The 23395-nt window shown below is 39.4% G+C and overlaps 1 protein-coding gene across 2 annotated transcripts in view; it reads left to right on the forward strand.

Moving 5' to 3' along the window:
• The first annotated feature begins 1371 nt into the window (after positions 1-1371).
• Positions 1372-23395, forward strand: part of smarcc1a (SWI/SNF related BAF chromatin remodeling complex subunit C1a) — a 29829-nt gene continuing 7805 nt past the window's right edge. Inside the window, exons 1-25 of one of the 2 annotated variants that reach the window (XM_032517568.1) lie at positions 1372-1633; positions 3080-3199; positions 3338-3423; positions 4187-4268; positions 4687-4779; positions 4927-4996; positions 5279-5348; positions 5910-5985; positions 6290-6415; positions 8126-8244; positions 8946-9079; positions 9771-9830; positions 9969-10006; positions 11186-11307; positions 11890-11961; positions 12064-12177; positions 13095-13248; positions 13441-13551; positions 13638-13697; positions 14122-14380; positions 14611-14772; positions 15998-16053; positions 18144-18297; positions 18997-19175; positions 20679-20813. In XM_032517568.1, coding sequence (XP_032373459.1) covers positions 1448-1633; positions 3080-3199; positions 3338-3423; positions 4187-4268; positions 4687-4779; positions 4927-4996; positions 5279-5348; positions 5910-5985; positions 6290-6415; positions 8126-8244; positions 8946-9079; positions 9771-9830; positions 9969-10006; positions 11186-11307; positions 11890-11961; positions 12064-12177; positions 13095-13248; positions 13441-13551; positions 13638-13697; positions 14122-14380; positions 14611-14772; positions 15998-16053; positions 18144-18297; positions 18997-19175; positions 20679-20813 — 2838 coding nt within the window. In that variant the 5' untranslated portion in view covers positions 1372-1447. Of the gene's footprint in view, positions 1634-3079; positions 3200-3337; positions 3424-4186; positions 4269-4686; positions 4780-4926; positions 4997-5278; positions 5349-5909; positions 5986-6289; positions 6416-8125; positions 8245-8945; positions 9080-9770; positions 9831-9968; positions 10007-11185; positions 11308-11889; positions 11962-12063; positions 12178-13094; positions 13249-13440; positions 13552-13637; positions 13698-14121; positions 14381-14610; positions 14773-15997; positions 16054-18143; positions 18298-18992; positions 19176-20678; positions 20814-23395 lie in introns of both variants that reach the window. The other variant, XM_032517569.1, reaches the window with a different exon arrangement.

The raw sequence follows: 23395 nt of genomic DNA on the forward strand, positions 1-23395 counted from the left end.
GGGGCACCAAAAACGTTAATCAATGCTATAAAAACGTTGAAAACATGGAAAAGAGACAAAAACATAAAAAAAGCAAAATATGTGAGAAAAACGTCAAAGGTGAAAAAAAATATTAGGTGTAGGTGTACATGTAAAGCTTATCCTCAACGGGTGCAAATGAAATTCTGCATTTTTCCTGTTTTCTTGTCAACAACATAGCCTCATGATCAGACCTGATTTTCTTAGTTTGAGTGATCTTTAAGGTTGTGAGTACAAACTGCTTCTCGCCTTCAGCCGTGGTGCACGCTGCATTAGGTCTGAATAGAAAAGGTAAGCATGGACTCAATCACAGCCTGATACAACTAAAGCAATCCCTTCTGTTGCTCCTTTTTTGATGACAGAAATGGTGTTCTCCCATTCAAAAAAAGAGGAGATGGTGTAAACCTGCTCCACCTCATGGCCTTTGATGTATTAAGACATAAACTCTCTGCAGCCAGGGAGAGTCTAGTATCAGCTAAAATGTAAGACAGATGTTCAACAGTTCACTCCAGTCACGCTTTTATGATGTGTTTGGAGAAACGTGCCATGTACTTTCTGTTTACTGTCAATTCCCAAATAATTACAGTTGTCCTTCCTGGTCAGATAAACACAGAGATAAAACAATATATCATTCTTACTGAAACGCTGCCAGGTGGATCATATCATACACAACCTCCTCGTTTGATTAGATAAAAAAGGCAAACAAAATATTAAAGCGTGAAACCACATAAGGACAAAGGAGAATAGGTCAAAAATAATATGACACTTAACTAGCGAAGCAGGATAGAAAGTGTATAATTTCTGTATGCATGTGATCGTTCAACCATTGACATTTGAAAAGGGTTTAGGTGCCAAATAGTGGGATTAAATGGGCATCAGTAGACATACTCGGGATGGAAGACATGTTCGTTTTTCTTTCCAAACAGTAATAAGAGAATAACGTGTTTGTTATTGCAAAAATACATGTAGCCTATTGTATGTTTCAAAAGAGCAACACATTAAGGCAGGGGGTAAACGTGATGTTAATAAACAAGGTGTATATGATTAGGACAAACTAAGTAAACTAAACTATACATTCCTCAAAAACAAATAAATAAATAAATAGAAATCAGTTTTATTTGTCAGTTGAAATTATATAAGGTGTAATTACAGTGGAATGTAAATATATATATATATATATATATATATATATATATATATATATATATATATATATATATATATATATATATATTAATATATAATATGCAGTGCTCTAGTTACCTACATTTCCCACAAACGCTATTATTAACTGTCTGTGCTCGAGACTACGATCGAGACTCGCGAGACTTAAGTGTCAAACCGTTTGCGGCTGCGCAATATCATTCGAAAACTTGCACGGTGAGCGACGCCGAGGAGGAGAAAGACAACGCAGCGAACAAAACACACAATGGCGACGGCGGCGACAACGGCAGGCGGAACGGGCTCAGGCGGACCGGCCACCGGCCCGGTCGGTGGCGGAACAGCAGTGGGACGAAAGAAGGACGGTGGTCCTTCCACGAAATTCTGGGAAAGTTCAGACACGATTTCCCAGCTCGAGACGGTGCGGCAGTGGATCGGAAAGCACTACAAGAAGGTGAGCTAGCTAGCTAGCTGCTCTGGTTCTCCATTGATATCTATGACGGCCCGCGTCCCTCTGGCACAATGGAGCGATGCTATACTAGCTAGCTGCTGCCACACAACAACTCACTCAAGTTAGGGTTTAAGCAGTTTATACAAAGATGTAGTTTTGTTTGCGAGTTTCAGATGATAGCCAGTTAGTATACCTTTGTGTCAGTATGCCACAAAATAGACTGGCTTTACTTGAGCGAAGCTGTTTAAGCTAGCTAGCTCGCTGTTAGCTAGCTAACCGCTCATTCAATGCCGTTTCTAATAACACACCTGCGGCGAAAATGTTTACAACCGAGCGGCAGATGGAAGTTGGAGCTACTGCAGTTGTTTAACTTATATTTGCAGCTTTTCTCATTTTACAACATTTTCACGAAACTCTATGTGCATTGCAAAAGGCCCGAGAAGCTAACTGTTATCACGGGACACCGGGCAATCAAAAAAATATTAAATTAGCCAAATGGAAACAAAACCTTGCCGTTTTATATAATTGTATTCCTATTCGGGTACATTGTAGTCATAAAATAATCATCAGATCACTGTGTGCGTTTTGTAAGCACCGTTACATTTTCTGCTGAAGAGTGAGCGGTGTTGAGTTTTGTCAACACAGCAGCATACCAGACTTTAGGCTTCACTCACCCACATTTAGCCAAACAAAGAATTGTCTTCCTGTCTCTTCATGCCCTCATTCAAACCCACTGACACGCTTTAGCCGGTTATGTTAAAGATATCAATTACATACCTAATATACCTAGATGAGGAATTGTGGATGCAACTAGTTTTAAACTCAGAACTAATCATGGAAACAAGTTTCTGTAGAATGTCATCACAGATGCTTGGCTTGAGTTAATTTATGTGCTCACTGTAAGTAAAACAGATAAGTTGGATGTATTTTAATGCTAGAATTGGGTCTCCTTGACACTGTCCTTGTTATAAATAGACCGGGTCTTGTGTGAGCTTTCACCCTTTTTAGTTTTGGCCTGTCCTAATTTTTCATAGCAAGACCTTTGCAGCTTTGTGCCAGAGCAGGAGTTTATTTGTGGCCCGGAAAAGAAAGTCATGTATGCGTGAGACTTGGTAGATAGTGGGACCCGTGACAGAAAATATCTACCTTGTTGAAACAGCTTAATGGCAACTTATCCCAATCTTTAAACACAGCATCATACCAGACCGTCCAGGCTCCACACTTAAAGGAAATATACTTGTACTATGAAATGAAAATGTGAATAATTATATTCTCAGCCCAACTCAAAGCTAACATTTCTGTGCTTCACTTTTTACATTAGAGTTGTGATACTGTTTTGTTCGGGACTAATTGTGTGTGTGTGTGTGTGTGTGTGTGTGTGTGTGTGTGTGTGTGTGTGTAAGTTAATTGGTTTGTGTTAATAAGTGTTTTTTTTCTGTCTTGTCCCAGTATGTCCAGAATGACTCTCCCTCCAGTAAATCCTTGGCGGGCCTGGTGGTCCAGCTGCTGCAGTTCCAGGAGGACGCATTTGGACGCAGGGTCAACAATCCCGCCCTTACCAAGCTACCTGTAAGCACAACACATGCTTTTTATTTCTATTAAACCACATACATTTTGTGGTGATTGTGCTCTGTGGCGTTTCTAAATCCATGGCTAACATACCCTCTGTGCTGAAACGTCACACTCTTATTGATCTTTCATTTTCAGGCCAAGTGTTTTCTGGATTTCAAGGCAGCAGGTGCTCTCTGTCACATCTTGGGTTCGGTCTACAAGTTTAAGAGTGAGCAGGGGTGGTGAGTTGACCCTTATTTTAACTCTTACATTAGGGCTGCACAACATTTTATTTCTTTGTCTACATCGGGATGTGCGCAATAGTCACATCACAGAACGTTGCGATGTTACCACTACAACTTCTTTGCACTTCACCATTCGCCTTTTACATGATTGTCACCACTGATCCTCCTTGTAAGACAGGTAGCCAATAGCCATGTGGGCAGCGTGTGTATGTGATGCAACGTTAGTCCGACAGGGTTTGTTATGGGAAGTGAGGCTCTCTATGGGAAGTTTCTGTGGCCTTTGAAATTAAAGTAACTCAATATCATCACATATCCTTCACCATATCTAGAGATTGGCATGATTTGATTTCAGTTAGCCTTTTGTTTTAATTCCCAAGGCCAAGGGAACTTCATTAGGATGCATATTATCCTGGATCCATGAAATATCTGGCCTTTTAATAATAAAAATCTGCCTGTCTGTTATAGGAATTTAACATAGGGGTGTCTATACTCATGCCTCCTGTATTTTAAGGAAGAACATTTATCTACGATACATTACTCATTCACAAAGAAAATTGGTACCCTTAAAGGTTGGATTTCCCCCATTTTTAATTAAGGCAGTAAGATAAATTTCCAAAAAATGTTTTTTTTGTATTCCTCTTTTTAGTCAACTTAAGCAGGGGTTCTCATGAGCAGCACTGTAGCTGTTATTGGTTCTGCACTTGACTGCTGCAACCACATCTCATTTTATGTTTTACTGTTTTCTGTCAACTACTCCCAGGCGTAGATTTGACCTGCAGAACCCTTCCCGGATGGACAGGAACGTGGAAATGTTCTTAAATGTAGAGAAGAACTTGGTCCAGGTACGACACACATGCTCTCCACACAAGCTGTTTACTGATGAACAGCTCAGTGTCCCCAATTAAGATTTCTGCTGCAGTCTGTTGTTGTGTATTTAGTTGAACAAACTTGTTTGGTCTTATTAGAATGATCCTCCATATGGAGAAAGACACAATAAGTAGTTGTATCATTTAAACTAGGCTTCATTTTTTTGCCCAGTAAGTCTCACCAGATTTGTACTGTCATAGTTAACTGACAATAAGCTACTGTTATGAAGTCTTTGTGATCTGACAGTCATTATTTAGTAATAGTATAGATGTTTTTTGTAAACTCTTTGCACTTTTAATCAAACCAAACCGCATAAATAGCTAGATGGAAACATACATAATTTTGATGAAAAATACTGTTTCGGATTCTAACTTAATGTTTCTGTACTTTTAGAACAACTGCTTGACCCGACCCACTGTCTTCCTGTCGCCGGACATTGAGCAGAAACAAGCCAGTAAGCTCAAAGACATCATCAAAAGGCACCAGGTGAGCTGTAACTTTGGATGTCAAACTATCCAATGAAATAATTTCAATGTCAGTGAAGTAGAGAGGCTATTTTATTTTCTTAAGGCAACCTCTGTTAAATCTGTCTCTTTGGTGGTTTATTATTATTTTTCTCCACTCTGTCTCTAGGGCTCCATTACTGATGACAAGTCAAAGGCCACCCACCACATCTACCCCTCTCCATCCCAACATGAAGAAGGTAGGGTAGAATTGTCTGTAAATCATAGATTAGGAAAAATGTAATTGCTGATTTTCTTCCACATTCAGGATATCTAAAACAAGTCTTTTATATATTTTACTAATAAAGTGTAATGCATTTCCTATAATGCTATCACTTTACATATAATTGTAAGTAAATATGTGACTGGCAAACCTACCAATTATTTTGTAATATTAGACATGCTATCCGTGTAATGCTTAGTATTTCGTATAGTTTATTGGCCAATGTGTATATGTCAGCATTGGTTTGTGTGTGTTGCAGAGGAATGGCTTCGCCCGGTCATGAAGAAAGACAAGCAGGTGCTGGTTCACTGGGGTGTGTCCCCAGACAGGTGAGCAGGGAGGGGGATAACAAACAAACAAACAAGGCGCTAGACACTCAGATTTCTTTTTGTATCGCAGAAATGTTTGTTGAACCAGCTCTCAACATCTTTTTAATTATAGTTAATTAGTTTGTCATCAACGACAAATTTCAGAATGATTATAATTGGTTAGTAAAGACGGATGGCAGACACGAGGCTCCAGGCTCCTCTGAAGGGACTAAACAGACCCAACATTTCAATTGAAAAGTTTTTTAGCAAAACCTGAAAAATAAGAGAGGGAAGTGCTCAGAAAGATCTTCACATTTTTCAATGTTTTTTTCTTTTTTTAAATTCTCTACTTTTTTGGAAGTAGATTAATTGGAATTGATTAATTAGATAAACTCCAAATAAAAAACAAAACAAACAGTGCCATACCAACAGTGCTGTATTTTAATTGTTTTTAACCCAGATTTGTTTTCAATACAGAATGTTTTTCATTTTATTAAGCATTTTATTTTTATATTTATAGAACTGTGGCATGTCAGTTCATCAATGTTGTACTTACCACTGGCCCATTTTTTCTTCTATTAGCTATGATACCTGGGTGTCAGCCAGCGAGGTGGATGGGGACGTGGAAGACCCCCCCAACACTGACCGACCATGGAAGGTGAGCAATGAGGAGTACAAGCAGAGAAGGAAGTGTTAGCAAGTTTTACATCTTGAAACCAAAACAAACTTTGGTATTCAAAAAAGAAAAATGTATCCAGTCAAGCCATCTATTACATTTTGTCTAGTTCATGTTTGTTAAAAGTTACATAATATCCAATAAATGAAAATTGGGGGATCAGTGTAAAGAGAAGATTAGATTTTAGTAGAAGAAACAAAGAAAAGAAAAAAAACAATCGGCACACTAAGACTCGATAATGTTGAACGACTTGCCTCAACCTCGTCTCCATCACTCCCCCGTTCAGGTCCATGCCAAGTGGGTTTTAGACACCGATGCCTTTAATGAGTGGATGAATGAAGAAGACTATGAGGTAGACGAGAACAAGAAGCCAGTCAGCTTCCGCCAGAGGATCTTCCCCAAGGAGGAGGAGGTAGGTATTTGGGGTGCGTGTGTGTGTTAGTCTGTTCAAAAACATCTTGAGTCTGAAAGTACAGCTTAAAACAACTGTGTTAATTGTCAGCAGCAACTTTTCTGATTTCTCCCACGTGACAATAACCTGGCATTAACTAACCAACTAAAGACACTAATGTTCAAAGTGGCTGTTGATGGAGAATACAAATTAAAACTTGGATGAATTAAGTTCTCTATGGAAAGTTGGTGATGAATGGTGGTGTGAATGGCATGTGTAAGTGTATTTTGCTGCCAGTTTGTTTAGTTGCATGCGGCTGGGCCCTGTGGATTGTGCGTTGTCGTTCTCCTTTGTCTGCGTCTAGCCTCTGTCAGTCTGTTGCCCATCCTTTCCAAACCTTTCCTCGCTCTTTGTCTCCTAATTTACTTCAGGGTTTCTGTCCATGTTTGGAAAATGATTTTGAACAATAACTAGGATTTATCAAAAAAGGAAGGAAGGAAATCAAAATAAAAGCTGGTAAACGGAAGTATTTTCACTAGCCACAAATTACTTCACAAGACAAATGCTTTCACATGATTGCAATTAGATGTCTAAATGTTATCTTTTTGACTTGATTTATTCACTGTCAGCCATGAAAATACCGTCACAGTTTCTGTTAGTTTAGATTTAACTGGTCAATGCTCCCAACTAATGGTGGGAGCCAAATGGGCAGATTATCTGAAGCCTGTTTGATTCAGAGATTGGCACACTGGCGAAAAAATTAATAAATCTGAACAACCAGAAACTATAGTATGTAGTTGGGCTGCACAAGTAATTGCAATTCTATCAAAATTGCACTATGGGCTAGTGCAATATCAAAATTGTAGGGGGGTGCGCAATATTTGTTTAAGGTTAAATATGTGTCAACCCTGTAGACTAAGGCCGGCTACAAACTGGCTGCGCCACGCGAGTGTGGCATTTCTGACGCGTGTCAGCTGCGTGGATTTTTTGATGTCCTACACACCAGAAACGTGTCTGGCGCGGCGCTGCTGCTAGGTGAAGAAATAGGTAAACATAAATATATAGGCTACCGATTTGATTAAAGCAAGACAAAGTCGGCAAAATAGGTCAAATTTATTTTATTTATTTTACATTTATTTCTGCATTGATGTCAAAACCTAGACTTTCAGACATCTTGTCATTTATTAATATGTAATCAAGTCAAAAGGACATACACATCTTTTCTTATTCTATTTTGCCTCACGCTCACATGAAAAATGGGCATCGGTTCTATTTTTAGCATGCACGTGTTTTGGCGCGGCTCGAGCCGTGCGTGTCATTTTAAATTTCTTTTTATTTTCAATGAAAATTATACAAAAATGATCATTCCCTCCAATATCATGAATCATATCGCAATCACAATATCAGTCTAAATAATTTTCTAATTATTTATAATTTTCTCATATTATGCAGCCGTAGTATATAAGTGTCTGCTAAAGATGAGCTTTCACCACTATGCACAAATCTTAAAGTGAAGGTTTGGGTTAATGATAAACTATTTCAAGATAGTGAACAGTATACAGGAACCCTGGTCGTCTTCTCCACCACCACAGCATCCTCCCCCCTCCCTGCTGTCGTTCTCCCACCGCTTCCCCTCCTTGTGTGTGCAACCGTTCCATCCTCTCATTCTGCGGCTCTTTCTCTCATCCTCCATCCCTTGCTCCCTGCGCTGCACGGGGTTTGTCTGATCAGTCTTCCCGTACACCCGATCGCAAGGAGCGCAAGGCCAACTCTGCCAGCAAGAAGAGGAGGCGCTCGCCCTCGCCGCCCAGCACTCCGGCCGAGTCCCGCAAGAAGGGAGGAAAAAAGGGGTAAGGAGGCCACTTTAAATATTCCTCTTAATAGCCAAAGTTAGAGCAAGTTCTTGAAGTTATTGTAAAATAAAAATAGAATTAATGTAGCAGACAGGGCTCAGTAATTTAATTTAATTCCTTTATTTGACAGGGACAGTGTAAATGCACCAGAATTAGCCATTAGCTATTTTTCCATCCGTTGTCCCAGGACAGATCTTAAAATTGTCTACCAAAAAAAACAAAACAACAACAATATGAAGATTACAGTCAACAATACAAATATAAAAATCAGTGAAACAGATAAAACTTCAAATCCCGTCGATAGAAACAGTGTACAAGTTTGCTGTAATTCAAATATTAGGTTAAAAAAAAATAGTTCTCTGATGTTCTGAGGGACAGAACCTTAAATTTGAATTTCCTTAAACAGCTGGGCACTGTAGTTTTTAGCAAATGTCACTCAAACAAGAGTATATTCTTTTGGATGTCACCAAAGGGTCCATGCACTGGAAACAGAAAGTAACTGATACACAAGACGTTGGCAAAGTACAATATTAAGTCCAAACACAATAACTAAAGTAATTTGTGCTGATGGTTTCATGATCTGCACAGCTGAAAATAAAGCTGAAAGAAGGAAGCTGTCTGGAACGCCTTTGACGTGCCTCATCTTGATATTTGGCTAGTTTTAGCAGACTTGCAATAATTGTTTTTCTTGCGCTCAGGAACCCGGGTCCTCACTGGAAGCAGCGGCGGGGCCACAGAGGCGAAGAGGAAGACACGGAGGAGGACGTAACCAAGGACTTAGACGACTCTTCAGCTGGTGCCAGCATGGAGGAGGGCAGCATGTCCAAAAATGGTATATGCCGAGGGTGTTTGGTTAGTTTGGTCAAAATGTAAAAAAGGGAAATACAATCCGATGGTGAGGTCACACATGATTTGTTTGGTCCAAAACAAAAGCTATTAAATTAGCGGCAATGATGAAACAGAGAAAATCAATGAATATTATTAATAATTTCTAAATGAGGTAATAATCTATTGCACTATTGGTTACAACCAGCTTCATATTAGCCTAAAATAAAATTAATACACAAATTATTTCTTGTGTATCTGATTTAGAGTCAGTCATAATTTATTTTCAGTTCTAAAATTTTTGGCGGGTTTTCTGTAATTCCCTGTGGGGTTGTCTTACACTGGGGCAGGATGGCAGAACATCCACGCAACAACAGTCCTCTGTCTCTCTCACACAACAGACACACACCACATTGTCTAGTCAGAAAAGTAGAAAAAAAGCCTGTGGATAAATGAAGCCTGATCTGTATTCTCCTTATAAAACCTTTAAAACCAAACACACAATCCTTATTAAAAAGGTTCTTTTTAGAGCAAAAGTCCCATCTGGGATCTTGTACCCTTTCTCTAGTTTTTTTAGTGTCTTCTTTTGCAAACCAGAGTGCTCGTCAATGCCTCCATGCCCACGGCCAAATTAAAAAAAAAAAAAAAAAAGATTTTCGCCCTTTTTTTCATCTTTTTCTCTTTTCTTCCATTCACAGCGAATTCGAAGAAAGACAGTGAGAGTACTCCAGTGAAAGGAGGGAATGGGGCCGACTTGGGTAAGTATCTATAATGGAATTGATCTGTGTATTAATGAAATTAAATTCAGAAGAATAAATACATTTTTAGATGCTTTTCATAAGGATAATTTGTCCTTGTGATTCATCTCAACTAATATCAGATTTTACTTTTTCTAGATGACATGGAGGACGACTCTGTGCTGTCAGGTGGAAAGGTAAGCTGAATGGTGACTCGGACGATGCGTGTTGTTTGTGGACCACAAATGCTCTCCAGATGTTATTAGAGCTCAAAGTGCTGTCACAGTCAAACATCTCGTTGGTAGGTGCGCCATTGTTGAGCAATCTGCAAGCAGAAAACGTAAGGTTTTTAATGGTTCAGTAAAAAAAATGTAGAGGATCATCCCACTTCAAGCCCCCAGAAAATGTATTTGACTGAAAAAGGCAATGTGGTGTGTGTGCGTCAAAGTTAGAAGAGAGCAGTGTGTGTCTGTTGCCACTGACCCTACATGGACTGTGTGAGTGATAATGTTGACATTATTTAAAGGTGCAATATGTAATACTGACAGCTAGTGTTTAAAATAGTTACTGTAGTACTAATTCAAATGACTGGAGATAGTGGTCACCCCCACCCCCTCCTCCCCAGATCAGACTGAGACGGCAGCATCTACCACAATGTTGCTAGACACTTGTCTCACATAGCCAGACATACTTCACAGCACAGCACAGCAGAGTAGCTAATAGGCCTGCACAATTTGTATAACCATCTTGAATACTCTATATAATTCAATGTGAGTGCAAACGCATGAATTAAATAATATGCACGTCCCTTGTAGCTGTGATAAATTAGCTTGAAGCTAATGCTTACCTTTCCAGGAGGAAATTAGTCAACTCAGCGTCCTTTTAGGCTCTAAGCTGTCTCAATCTTTCAAATACATCTCCAATATTTGCCTGGGTTTGTTACGTCTCTGGTCACGCAACTGAAACATGCCATTTTCTTTATGTTGGGTAGAATCTATCTCTGTTTATCCTGTTCATTTGTTTGCTGCTTTCATGGCTGTACTAACGTCACAGCTGTAGCGCGCTGGGTTTACGTTGTTATAGGTAAATCTGGCAACCCGCCCTGGCTGTCAAACTTGGCAGTTAATAACAACACACAGGCCAAAACACAGAAATGTTGTCAGGGGACGCAAATTTCAAAAGGAGAAAATACTGACATTAGCATTGTTGTCAGAAAAGATAGTATTTGAACTTAATATCTGATCTCTCTGATCTGTTATCTGACGCATTGGGGTCAAGAGAGAAAGTGAACGTTTAAAGTTGGCATTGGCATAATACTGTTTGTACAGAAGCTCTAGTCATTATGCTGACCTGTCTGTCTATTTCTCTTCCTGCAGGATGATGAGGAACAGAGCAAAGCTGAAATCAACCGACTGATGGACGCTAGCGAGGACAATGTGACTGAACAGACTCACCACATCATCATACCCAGCTACGGTGCTTGGTTTGACTACAACTGGTAAGAGCTGGGGAAGGAGGATAAACACATTACTACTACACAAATGTTAGGCTCATTTTTCAGATTCTTCTTGTGGTAAAATCCAAAATCTGACTCAAATATCGTGCTATAATGCTGAATTTAATTTTAAGAAGGATACCAAGGCTACGCTTATCTTTGTTTTTTTATTTAAACCACTAACTGTATTTGTGTAGCCCGACAAGCCAGATCCACATCACAGATGTTGGGTCTTGGAACTCACCATTGGCAGGGATCAATCGTAGTGGCAAGATAAACGGTTGTCTTTCAAATTCCCTATGCACACAATAGGATAGCCAAGCCAGAGGAGAGTTGCTAGACTGACCCTAGCTGCAAATTACATTTGCTGCTGCTCGGGTGCAATTTCTAGGCTATATCTTGTGCACTTAATATGAAAAACTTGTTTCTCACTATTATGCCTCTCACTGTTATCAAAAATGACTATAGGTTTAAGAAGATTACACATTTAAATAGTTAAACAGATTTTCATATGGCGGATAAAAAGGAACCACCATTTTTCATCCATTGATTAAACCAAATCTTGGATTTGTTTTTATTTGCTAGCATCCATGAGATTGAGAGAAGAGCCTTGCCTGAGTTCTTCAATGGAAAGAACAAGTCCAAAACTCCAGAGATGTGAGTTCATACACACACCCATCATCCAAACACGGCTACGAATGAGGCAAAACCACCAGACACATGCTCATCTCTTTGTGGTTCTTCTCGACTTTTTATCAGATACCTGGCCTATCGCAACTTCATGATCGACACTTATCGGCTAAACCCTCAGGAGTACCTCACCTCCACCTCCTGTCGCAGGAACTTGACTGGGGATGTCTGTGCCATCATGAGGTGAGAAAAGTATTTTTTTTTCTTCTATTTTCTAATTTGAACAAAATACCCATACAAAAGTACATACACAAACTTAGCTCCAGATTCCTTCCCTGTCCCACAAACAAACTTAAAGGGCCATGCAAATAATCTTGAGCTATTTAATAGAGGACTAGTGGTTAATCAACAGTAATAGGTAATAGGTTTATATCATATATGAAACAGGCATTGGCAATGTTTCCATCTATTTGAAATAAGCCTGCCAAAGATTTATATATGTTGTATCTCGGGGTGTACAAAAAAGTCAGTACACATAATTAATTGATTTATTTTTTACTTATTTATTTTAGTTTTTGTAATGCCGTATATACTATCACATGGGAAAAGTAACTACATTTATATACTGTGAATTGTTTTTTTAATTGAGAATCGGTTTTGAATTGAATCCTGTACTTAAAAATCAATATTAAATTGTGACATTTTCTGAATTGTGCACACATAGTTTGTATCCTTTTCTGACATTGTATGGGTTGTTTTCAAATGGAATTTAGTTGCTAACTTCCAAAAACCCATCTAGCAATGAGAAGATGAGAATCTGATCTCCATGCCATTGCTATACACTTTTTAGCCATGAGTACAAAAAAAATAAATATATATATATATATATATATATATATATATATATATTTTTTTTTTAAAACTTTTTGGAAAGTTGAATTATAAAGATTATACCCTTTTATTGTGCTTGTGCTCTAATTCTTGTACAATTCCCATACAAACAAAGTTCCAGAAACAATGGGAAGGTGAATGCTTTAATGTTTTACCAAAGTGAACGTATTCTTAAGATGGGCCGGTATACCTCATCAGAAGTTCTTGTCACCACAAAGACACAAAATTAATTGCATTGGCAATATGCTTTAATTTTCTTTTGTGTCCAGGGTTCATGCGTTTTTGGAGCAGTGGGGTTTGGTAAACTACCAGGTCGACTCTGAGAGTCGCCCCTTGCCCATGGGCCCCCCACCCACACCCCACTTCACCGTGCTGGCTGACACACCATCTGGCCTCATGCCCCTCAACCACAGACCCCCACCGGTAAGGCAGACCAAAATATACAGGGCCGGGTGATTGATGGAAGAAAGCTTTTTTTTTTCTTTTTTTTTTTTTAATGGAGGAAGTTGAGTTTTTCTTTACAAAATGCACAAAGACTGACATAAAGATCTCTACAGGGACTAAAACAAAACTCTGTAAACATTGTTGCTCACATGCTGTGTTTCATCCCTTTAGATTCCCCCTCAACCGCCAATGCCCAACTTCGCTGACAAAGGCAAAGACAAGGCCATCGACCTGCAGAACTTTGGCCTTCGCAGCGACCTCTACAACAAGAAAAATCTCAAGGTCGGCACACGACTCTCTTAACAACCTTTTACCACATTATGATTTTATTTCTCTTGAGTTATGTGATCATTTTGCTTTTGGTTCAGGGTAAAGCTGCCAACTCTACCAGGGATTGGACTGAGCAGGAGACTCTACTGCTGCTGGAGGTGAGGCTCAAAGGACATTAGAGAAACATGTAAAACAAACAAAAAATACTTAAATTGGACTTGCTGTATGTCATTTGTCTTTAACCTTTATCACTTTCCAATCAATTACTCTTTTTCTTTTTGCTTCTCTTTCTCTTCCCTACTACTCTTATATTCTTACTTTTTAACTTTTGTTAGCTCCATTCTCAGTGCCCTTCTTGCTTCCTTCCTAGCTTTGTGAATTATTTCTCTTTTCTTTTTTTTACATTTGAATCACGCATCCTTCCTCATCCTCTCTCTCTTCAGCCCATCATTTTCCACCTTATGACACTTTAATCTGTTTGTTTTTTCTACCACTCTTCTTCTGTCCACCATTTATGAATATTGCACACTGACAAGATATTATGACTAAGACTTGCCTATTCACTCCCCTCACCTCTTCCAGGCCCTGGAGATGTTCAAAGACGACTGGAACAAAGTGTCTGAGCACATCGGTTCACGCACCCAGGACGAGTGTATCCTGCATTTCTTGCGGCTGCCCATTGAGGATCCATACATGGAGAGCACCGAGGCCTCTCTGGGCCCTCTGGCCTACCAGCCCATACCCTTCAGCCAGTCTGGAAACCCCGTCATGAGCACAGTAGCCTTCCTGGCCTCTGTTGTCGATCCCAGAGTGGCGTCTGCTGCTGCCAGGGCAGCCCTAGGTGAGTCACATGTGGAATCTAAAGTTTCACTATGATTAAAAACGTTTTTTTACAATAAATATCAGGACAACAACTTTTACCTTTTTTTCCCCCCCTAGCTTTCAGTTAATATAACGTTTTATAATAATAAGAAATGATAATAAAAAAATTAAACTGGGATGGAACTGATAGATATTGGATGTGGATGTCAATTTTGATTTTAAATTATTAAATGTCCTCTCTGTCTGCAGAGGAGTTCTCCCGCGTCCGCGAGGAGGTGCCGGCTGAGTTGGTGGAGGCTCACGTGAAGAAGGTGCAGGAAGCAGCCAGGAGCACAGGAAAGGTAGACCCCGCCTTTGGTCTGGAGAGCAGTGGCATTGCTGGCACCGCCCCTGAGGAACCAGAAAAGACCGGTGGGTAACATGTGACAAGGTGTGGATACAGGTCCTGAAGGGACTGGTTAAGGTCTCTCTATCAGAGGAGAAAAATTGTTTGTTAAAAAAATTGTTGGCTTTTATAACCTCTAATTTGGTTTTATTCACAGCAGATTTGGTAGTTGTTTTGTATTGTAATGAATGTAGCCACTGGAGGGCAGCAGATTGTAGCAATAATATTCAAACCTTTAAGCAAGGAAAGGCATCTTTGGGGTGTGTGCGAGGACATGTTCACATGGACAGTGTCATCCCTTTGTCCTGTACTCACATCCTTGTTTTTTCTCCATCTTTAAATACAAATGATGGTCTTTCTTTGTCTGAATATTGGGCCAATATGACCCGTTTGTCTTGCCATGTGAAGGCCGTACACATGTCCTTTTCTACCAGCAGGGGGGTGAACTGTACAGAAATATTTGTGTGTGCATACAGCCGTGGCAACCGGTGGATTAAAAACAGCGGTGGCAGATGGGGCAGAGGAGGAGGGGGGAGCAGAAAACTGGGTCATCACACTGCCATGTGCTTATTCCTTACACTCTGTTTTGCTCGATGCTTTTATTTTAACAGACACACACAAACTCTCTCACACAACACCAATCATTTGTTGTACCTGAATTAATGCCCTCCTGAGCCACAGTTGCAATCGATGAGCTTAAATGCGCTGCCTGGCCTGAAGCTCTCAACCAACACATGCATCACACAATCAATATTCACACCCTTAACGCACGCTCAAGTGCACCCGTGACATGGTTTAACACTCAACCGTACACAAGTCTTCATCCGGTCACATGTCTGCAAGCGCTCGTACACACGTTACGCACGCGCTTTACTGCTCACTAAAAATGCATTTGACCTTAATTTCCTGTCCTCAGTTTCTTCCTTCAAACACTAGTTTTTGATGTTTGCCTCAGTGAATTTATAAAGATATTTAATTTCAAACAGGATAATATGTCAGGGCTGCCTCATTCTGTTACAGTTGTATCTCAAGTGTCGAATAGATTTTTTTTTTCTTTTAATTTTTCTTTATCTGATTATGCATGCCTAAATGCAATCTCAACCTGTTTCTTGCTTGTGTTTTTGGTTTTTGGCTGCATAAACAATTCATCAAGAAATAAACAGTTGAAATTAAAATGAAGGCATCTACACAACAATATAAATCATAAACAATGTTGATAATTTTAAGTTTGACATGCTGTTTTACTTTCAGAAACCCCAGAGGCAGAGAAGATAGAAACGGACACAGACTCCCAGCAGGCTGATAAGGTTAGACCACCTTTCATAGATCTTTGTGGATCATACATGTTGAGGAAAACCTGCATTTTTAGAAAATTGGTTGTATTTGTAAAAGATAGGTATAATGGAAACCTCTGCTAGTTAATGGATGAAGCTGCCAATAATTAGCATGTCAACAAATCTCACTTAAAGACTAAAATCAACAAAGCATTAGTCCATCTCTAAGTGCTTTAAGACTTTTGTTACCCTGTCTATGCCACTCAACCTATATCAAAGAAATAATTGGTGTTAGAGCTGGGCGATATCACAAAGTTTTTGACCAAATGCATCAATGTCGATATTACGGCAATATTGTAGGGTTGACAATTGGTGCTTTAACAAAATATTAACACAAAGACTTTTTAAATCTAAATCTTTTTAATTTAGCTTTCATTGTAACATAGTGCAAAGTGGATCATTTGTTTGACAGGTTGTTTGAAAGGAATAAATGAAAAACAACTTATGACACCTATATCAAAACAACAATAAAAGAAATATCAAGTCTCTCTCAAGTCACTGCCAGTGACCAAATGTCAGTATGAGCCTGTCACAATAACCCACAATAAGTGAATGGGTGGTCTGTAATTCCATTGGACTGTGCTTGATTAACAAGCATTGATAAAGCCTGGAATGAGTTAAAAAAAAGCCCCCCATGCTTTCTGAAACCTTGCATTTGAATGTTGAATCGAGTACTTGATTTTACACAATTAGATTTTTGATAAATAATCACCAGTAATGTGGACACTTTACCAGTAATGTGGGTAAATAAACCGCTAGTAAGTCTGGTAAGTTCAGAAAAGGACATCACTTTACTTTTAATGTAGCTTTTGAAACCAGGATATCACAATATCCAAAATCTGAAACGATATCCAGCCTCATATATCATTGTCAATATAATATGGATATATTGCCCAGCCCTAATATACATTTGATGTTTGGTTTGGAAAGGCCCCCGTCTGTATGTAAAATTGAATGTCTTTTATGTTAACATTGCCCTGATCTGCTGACCTGAGGGCTTCTTCATTAGCATCCATTAACCAGTGTAGGACACTATGTCCAAATCACAGTGATTGTCCACCAAAAAGTGGTTAGGGCAAAACAACCCATTACTCCATTTGCCCTGAAGATCACAGCATTTAACAGCTCTTACTACAGCTACGTTAAAACATGTTCCGTTCATATTTTACCCTTTATGAATGTCAGCAAGTACTCCTCCGTTGTTAAGAGCCAGACAAGCATGTTTGTGTGCTCATTCTCTGGGGAAATATCCATTGATTGGTCTAAATATTGATGTTTTTTGGACTAATAGTTTTTGAGAAAAGTACCTCTTCTGCCTGTGTACGGAAGATTTAACGGTGTTCCATACAGAGCCAATTTCCTGATTTCACTGGTTCTTGTCTGTCTTAAAATATTAAATAGATGTAAGTAAAATTCACATTATTGATCCTTTATTAAATAGCTGTAACATAATCATTGCGTTCAGAATGACATGCAAACACTTTGTGTCACAACAAATGCTCATTTTAATGCATTTATTCAGCACATATGTGATTACATAGTTATAGTTATCTCTTTTTTTTACAGCCTGTAATGCTGTAAGACATAAATTAAGTGGAAACGACCATTCTGCTCTAGTAATTCCTGGAGCTTTCCTTGTCATGAGCTAGAGGCCCACTAGCAAACTTACTGCAATCTCACAGGAACAAATGGCCTGGTTGTCTCTTGCTAGGTGGGAAATAAGAGGGGGAACTGAAGATGACACCCGTTTACATTTTATTCATGACCTGATATTATTTATTTAGTGATCAGCAAAAAAGTCACCCGTACGGAATATTGTTAATGTACCTAATATGTAGTGTACATTACCGGTTGGGGTTGTTTAGTTCTTTAAAATTGTGTCCAGGCCTTTTGTTACATTTATACCATCTTTTGTGTACTGCTTTTTCTAAGTTGTGTTTTGTTACCCATAATGTTTGAATCTAAAGTCCGATCATAAAATCAGACTTGAAACATAGGCACGTACTTCCGGTGGCATTGGCACAGGCCACTTATCATTATGTGTCTGTGTCCTCATCCTGCAGGCGGAGTTAAAGGACGAGGCAGAGAAGCCTAGCGAGTCTGCGGAGAAGAGCGACAAGACAGACGCCACAGAAAAGGTGAAGAAGGAGGGCTCTGAGGCGTCGGAGCGCGATGAGGAGAGTGAAGAGGGAGGGGAGGCCAAGACGGCTGCAGCAGGTAACACCCAAATTCCTAATGAATTATAAGTTAATGTTAAGTTCACAATCTCACAACTGGAATTTCATTAGCAGTTAGTTCCTAATTAAGGCTGCAACTAACTGTTCAGTTAATTATCACTGAATCTGCTGATTATTTATCAATGAGCCCATTAAAATGGTCTTAAAAATGTCAGAAAGTAGTCAAATATGGCCCATCACTGTTTCCTAAAGCTAAGTTTACAAATTGTCTATTGTGTCCGACCTACAGTCCACAACACAAATTTGGTTTACTTTGACATTTGACACAAAAAAGCACCAAATCCATTCTGCATTTAGAGAATGTTTGTCATTTTTGCTTGGAAAACTGCATTGAACAAAAAATAATTTTTTTCTTCTCTGGATTGAATAAATGATTAATCATCTATATCTTTCAGCTTTACTTGTAATACAGAAGAGGTCGTCTTTTGAAGTTAACTACTGATTTGTTAAAAATATTGTACTTGCAGGCGCTCAGTTGGTAGAGAGGGCGCCCATATATAGAGGTCTACTCATCGACGCAGCGGGCCCGGGTTCTAAGCCGACCTGTGGCCCTTTGCTGCATGTCATTCCTCCTCTCTCCCCTTTCCTGTCTTCAGCTTGTGTCAAATAAAGGCTTAAAATGCACAAAACACATTTTTTTCTGAGTTTGAAGTTAAATGTCTGTCTTTGCCCCTGTCAGACAAAGACAAAGAGGAGGCTATGGAGACATCGTCCTCAGAACAGGAGAAGGATAAGGAAGAGAAAGCAGCTACAGAGGAGGGAGATGAGAAGAGGAAGAAACTGGAGCATGACATTGGAGAGGGGAACATTGCCACCGCAGCTGCTGCTGCCCTGGCATCTGCTGCCACCAAGGCCAAGGTGAGTTTTGGGGGGTTGCTGACACAGCATACACACTTGGGGCTCTGATACACCAGCCCAACGGCCGACCGTCGGCAGAAAGGCAGTCGGACTAATCATTCAGCCCCCGTTGGTCCAAAAAGTGCCTTGGAACACACGGTGCCGACTTGAGCATATGCTCTGCGCGAGACATAATATGTCTCTGTAACAGCAGGCGGCGCTAATACAGTGGTGCTCATAAGTTTACATGCCTATGCTTAAGTTGACTAAAAAGAGGAATTAAAAAAAAGAAAAATCATGTTTTGGAAATTTATCTAAATTCCTTCATTAAAAAATGAGGTAAAATCCATGGGACACTTTCCATAAAACAATTTCTCAATGCAAATCAAACCAGCTAATAGACTAACTGAAATAAAATCCTGCCAATCTCTATGGATGGTGAAGGGTATGTAATAATGTGGGGGGGGGGGGGTTATTTTAATTTCAAAGGCCAAGGGAACTTTATCAGGATGCATAGTATCCTGATCCATGAAATAACTGGCCTTTTAATAAAAAAAAATCCTCCTACCTCTATGGGAATTTAACATGGGGTATGTCAACTTTTTTTAATTAAGGCATTAATATACATTTCCAAAACATGATTTCTTTTTTTTTTTTTTTTAGTCAATTTAAGCATGGGCATGTGAACTTATGAGCACCACTGTGTGTATTGTCACCCCAAAACAATGAAAACTGGAAATGACAAATGCGTCAGTTGGGTCTGGCTTTTCCCTAATTTCAAAGTCGACTGGCAGCTTGTTCGGAATACGATCTCATATTTTACGAGAACGTGTTCCTGAAATCATTTTAAGCGAGAAATAGGCAATACAATTAGTCTGTTTTTTTTAATGGACAAAGGTCAATTTGAAAGATTTTTGTCAGACTTTGAGAGGCGTTCGTCACGCTCATCCTGCTCGTCATTCCAGGTGTTTTAACATAAGTGCACTGATTCGCTATTCAATGGCTTGCACTCCACCAGTCAGATTGGTCATTGGGTCCGCCTGCCGATTCAACAAGTCAAATTGGCCAAAATAAAGGCCGTCGGCTCCTTCTGCTGACGACAGCACGGAACACACTGAACAGTATTGAGTTACCGACATCGCCAGACTGTCCGGCCGATAATCAGGGTTTGTGTGTCACCGCCTTTAAGCGACTCGGAGCTTTGCAATGTTCACACAAGTTGTCATTTTGAAAACTTTGCTGTAAGTCATTTGTTTTAATCCAATGTTTTACTACGACAAGAATGCAGAAGGAAAAAGGCGGACTGTAAATCTGTCAATCTGCTAATTGTTAATGTTCTGACCTCCTTTGTGTGTCCCGCACATCCGAATGCACGTGGAATACTAAATCTTTTTACAGTATCGGAAGAAAAATATGCAAAATATAGCATGTAAAGAAATGTGTTCAGAATGAGCTATACTTGGTATTAGGCATTGATCAGATATTCATCATTTGTCTGACTCCCCACTTACATAATCCTCTCAGCACTTGGCAGCCGTGGAGGAGAGGAAGATCAAGTCCCTGGTGGCTCTGTTGGTGGAGACCCAGATGAAGAAGTTGGAGATCAAGCTGAGGCACTTTGAGGAGCTCGAGACCATCATGGACCGAGAGAAAGAGGCTGTAAGTCAGAAAAAAGCTGTTCTTTGTGAGCGTTGAAGTTGAGATTAGATGTGAATGCTATTGGCAAGCATTGACCTTGAAAATCTGCATTAGTTTCAACATGAACATTTTCACTCATCTCTACACGCTCAGGAAGGGCTTTCAGCTATGGTTATTAATGTTGAAGTTGATCTGTTAAGAGGCTCATCCTGCAGGCTGAAGTCATACCCACTCACCAAAGCGTAAATACGTTTAACTATGTACATAACTAAAACCAGTGGGGGAAAAATCTATAATCACCATAGACAAAAAGGCAGAAGACAGATTAATGTGTTCAAGTGTTTTGCTAACATGATCTGAAATAGAACCGGCTATTTGTACCCAACATAGATCACAGTTCAAACTAGCAGGGCCAAAATACCACCAATTCTATATGTTATGGCTTATACATCGTCACAATTACTTGCTGGTTTAAAATAGTGAGCTACATCTGTTTTTAGCTAATGTGTTTTCTAGCACCCTTAGTTGTTATACATCCCTTAAAGTATGTTTTCATCTAGTTTGTGTCATGTAACCACACCTGCTGCATCACTGGTGAAATGAAAACTAGTGAATAGCTGTAAAACAATTTTAAAACAAGCAAGCAGCACTTTTGAGAAAAGGCCCCATTACAGTTCTCAGTTTAAACCATGTTTGATGGGTCATTTATTTTCCTTGACAGGTTGCACAAATATTAATATTTTATGAGGTTGAAACGACACCCTTTTGGTACCTGTTTGTTACTGTTTAATGTACACATACTTGGGGAAACCTCTGCAAGTTCTGTTGCTGTGAAACTTGCCTAAATATTGCCTGTTTAAATTTTGATTACCTCAGTAAAACCAGCCTCCTGATGTTTTTCTCAAATGTAGGCTTTATTCAGTCCTCTAGGATCCTAATGAGGTTCTAAGCTGCTCACATTAATAAATAACTTTGGAGTCAGTCACTGTTTTGTTTGCAAAGTATTAAACTAAACTGTAATGTATTTAATTGAACAGGGACACTGCACAAAAAACATTAATAGATGTCTTGTGCCAGGTTGTAGCAAATTGCTAATTTCCGCCCGTAGTCCCTGGGCAGGTAGGTGGCATATTAAAATACAAAGTATTTACAGTTCAACATAAACAACACAGATAAATGAAGTCATAAAGATCTACAGACATTATTGTATCCCATCCCAGAAACACACAGTAATGTAGCCCATGAATTTACTAGCTGGAGCAAGTCTGCGGAGTTAACAACCAATGCTTTGCTAAGCGTGTAAATGAGTGCAAGTTAGTGCATCTAAATTCGCTCTGTAGGAAGAGTATTCCACTGATTTATAGCCTCAAAGGAGAATGATGTCCTCCCAAATGTTGTTTTGCGTTGTGGATGGCTACATTTGCCCCCTGTGGCTGATTTAGTTACCAGTGTTGCTTTTTCAGAGCAAAGTGTAAAAAATTTTTTTCAAACATTCGAGTGAAATATGACATTTTAAAGATTTAGCACGGCATACTTAATGAGAATAAGACAGTGGTGGTAATGACTTAGCTTTTTGTCATGAATCTTTTACATAATGAGTCAAGTGGCCTAAGAGCTGTTTTACATTCCTGAGACCAACTTGAAATACAATATAAAAAAAAAAAATGTGGAAGAATCATTGCGTATAGTTTCGTATTTAATTTCAGTGTGTTGCCCAGATTTTTGAGATGTTTTTAAAGCTGAGAGTTGGATCAACGGTGACACCCAGATATTTGAATTGGTCCACTTTTTTTATTATTTGCCCATAAATAACTCTATTTGGAAATAATAAATCATCCTCAACTACCGCAGTAATTTTGTAGAGGAGTGCATCTACATTGAATATAAAAATGAAAAAGGATATTTTCTAATTTGAACCCTTCTTTAATGCTTTACAAACCTCAGAGGAAGTAAGCGCTGTGACTGCTCTTCTGAAGTGATTTTTGAAAAGGGAAATTAGGTAGAAATACGCTGGTTGACTAGCATGACACTATTGTATTCATATAATACTATCAATCCAGGCTAACGTGGCTAAATTTCAGGTATTTGTCAACTAGTGGGGCCAGCTTGTTTGATAAATTGATCAGACCTGCATGTCACGCACACTAGCAACAACTCTGTGTATCCAAGAAACATTAAATCAGTGTAAATTATGTTAGATCAAACACAGACTTCTGTTGTAGAGTAGTGTTACGTTTCCAGTGTTGCAGCTCTGAAACATAACGTTAGTTGGGATGGACCCCTTGTTTCTTTAGGCTAACTATTTTAGCTTTAGCCTGGCTGGTAGCAGCTTTCTGCGGGGGGAAATGGACGGGAGACGTTGGGATTATGTTGCATTAATTGGGTGATTTAGTTCTTATTTGCAGCAAACATAAAAAATTGACTACTGTAGCTTCACTGACTACCCATCAAACTACGCACATCACTGTCAGCGGCAGCTGCTGCCTGCGGTACTTTTCTACACACGGAGAGCCTCACTTCCCATAGCAAACCCCGTCGGACTAACGTTCATTACACACATTGGCCACATGGCTACCTGTCTTAAAGGGGAAGGGTCGGCCGGT

Source organism: Etheostoma spectabile, chromosome 6, assembly GCF_008692095.1.
Source record: "Etheostoma spectabile isolate EspeVRDwgs_2016 chromosome 6, UIUC_Espe_1.0, whole genome shotgun sequence".
Taxonomy (NCBI): domain Eukaryota; kingdom Metazoa; phylum Chordata; class Actinopteri; order Perciformes; family Percidae; genus Etheostoma; species Etheostoma spectabile.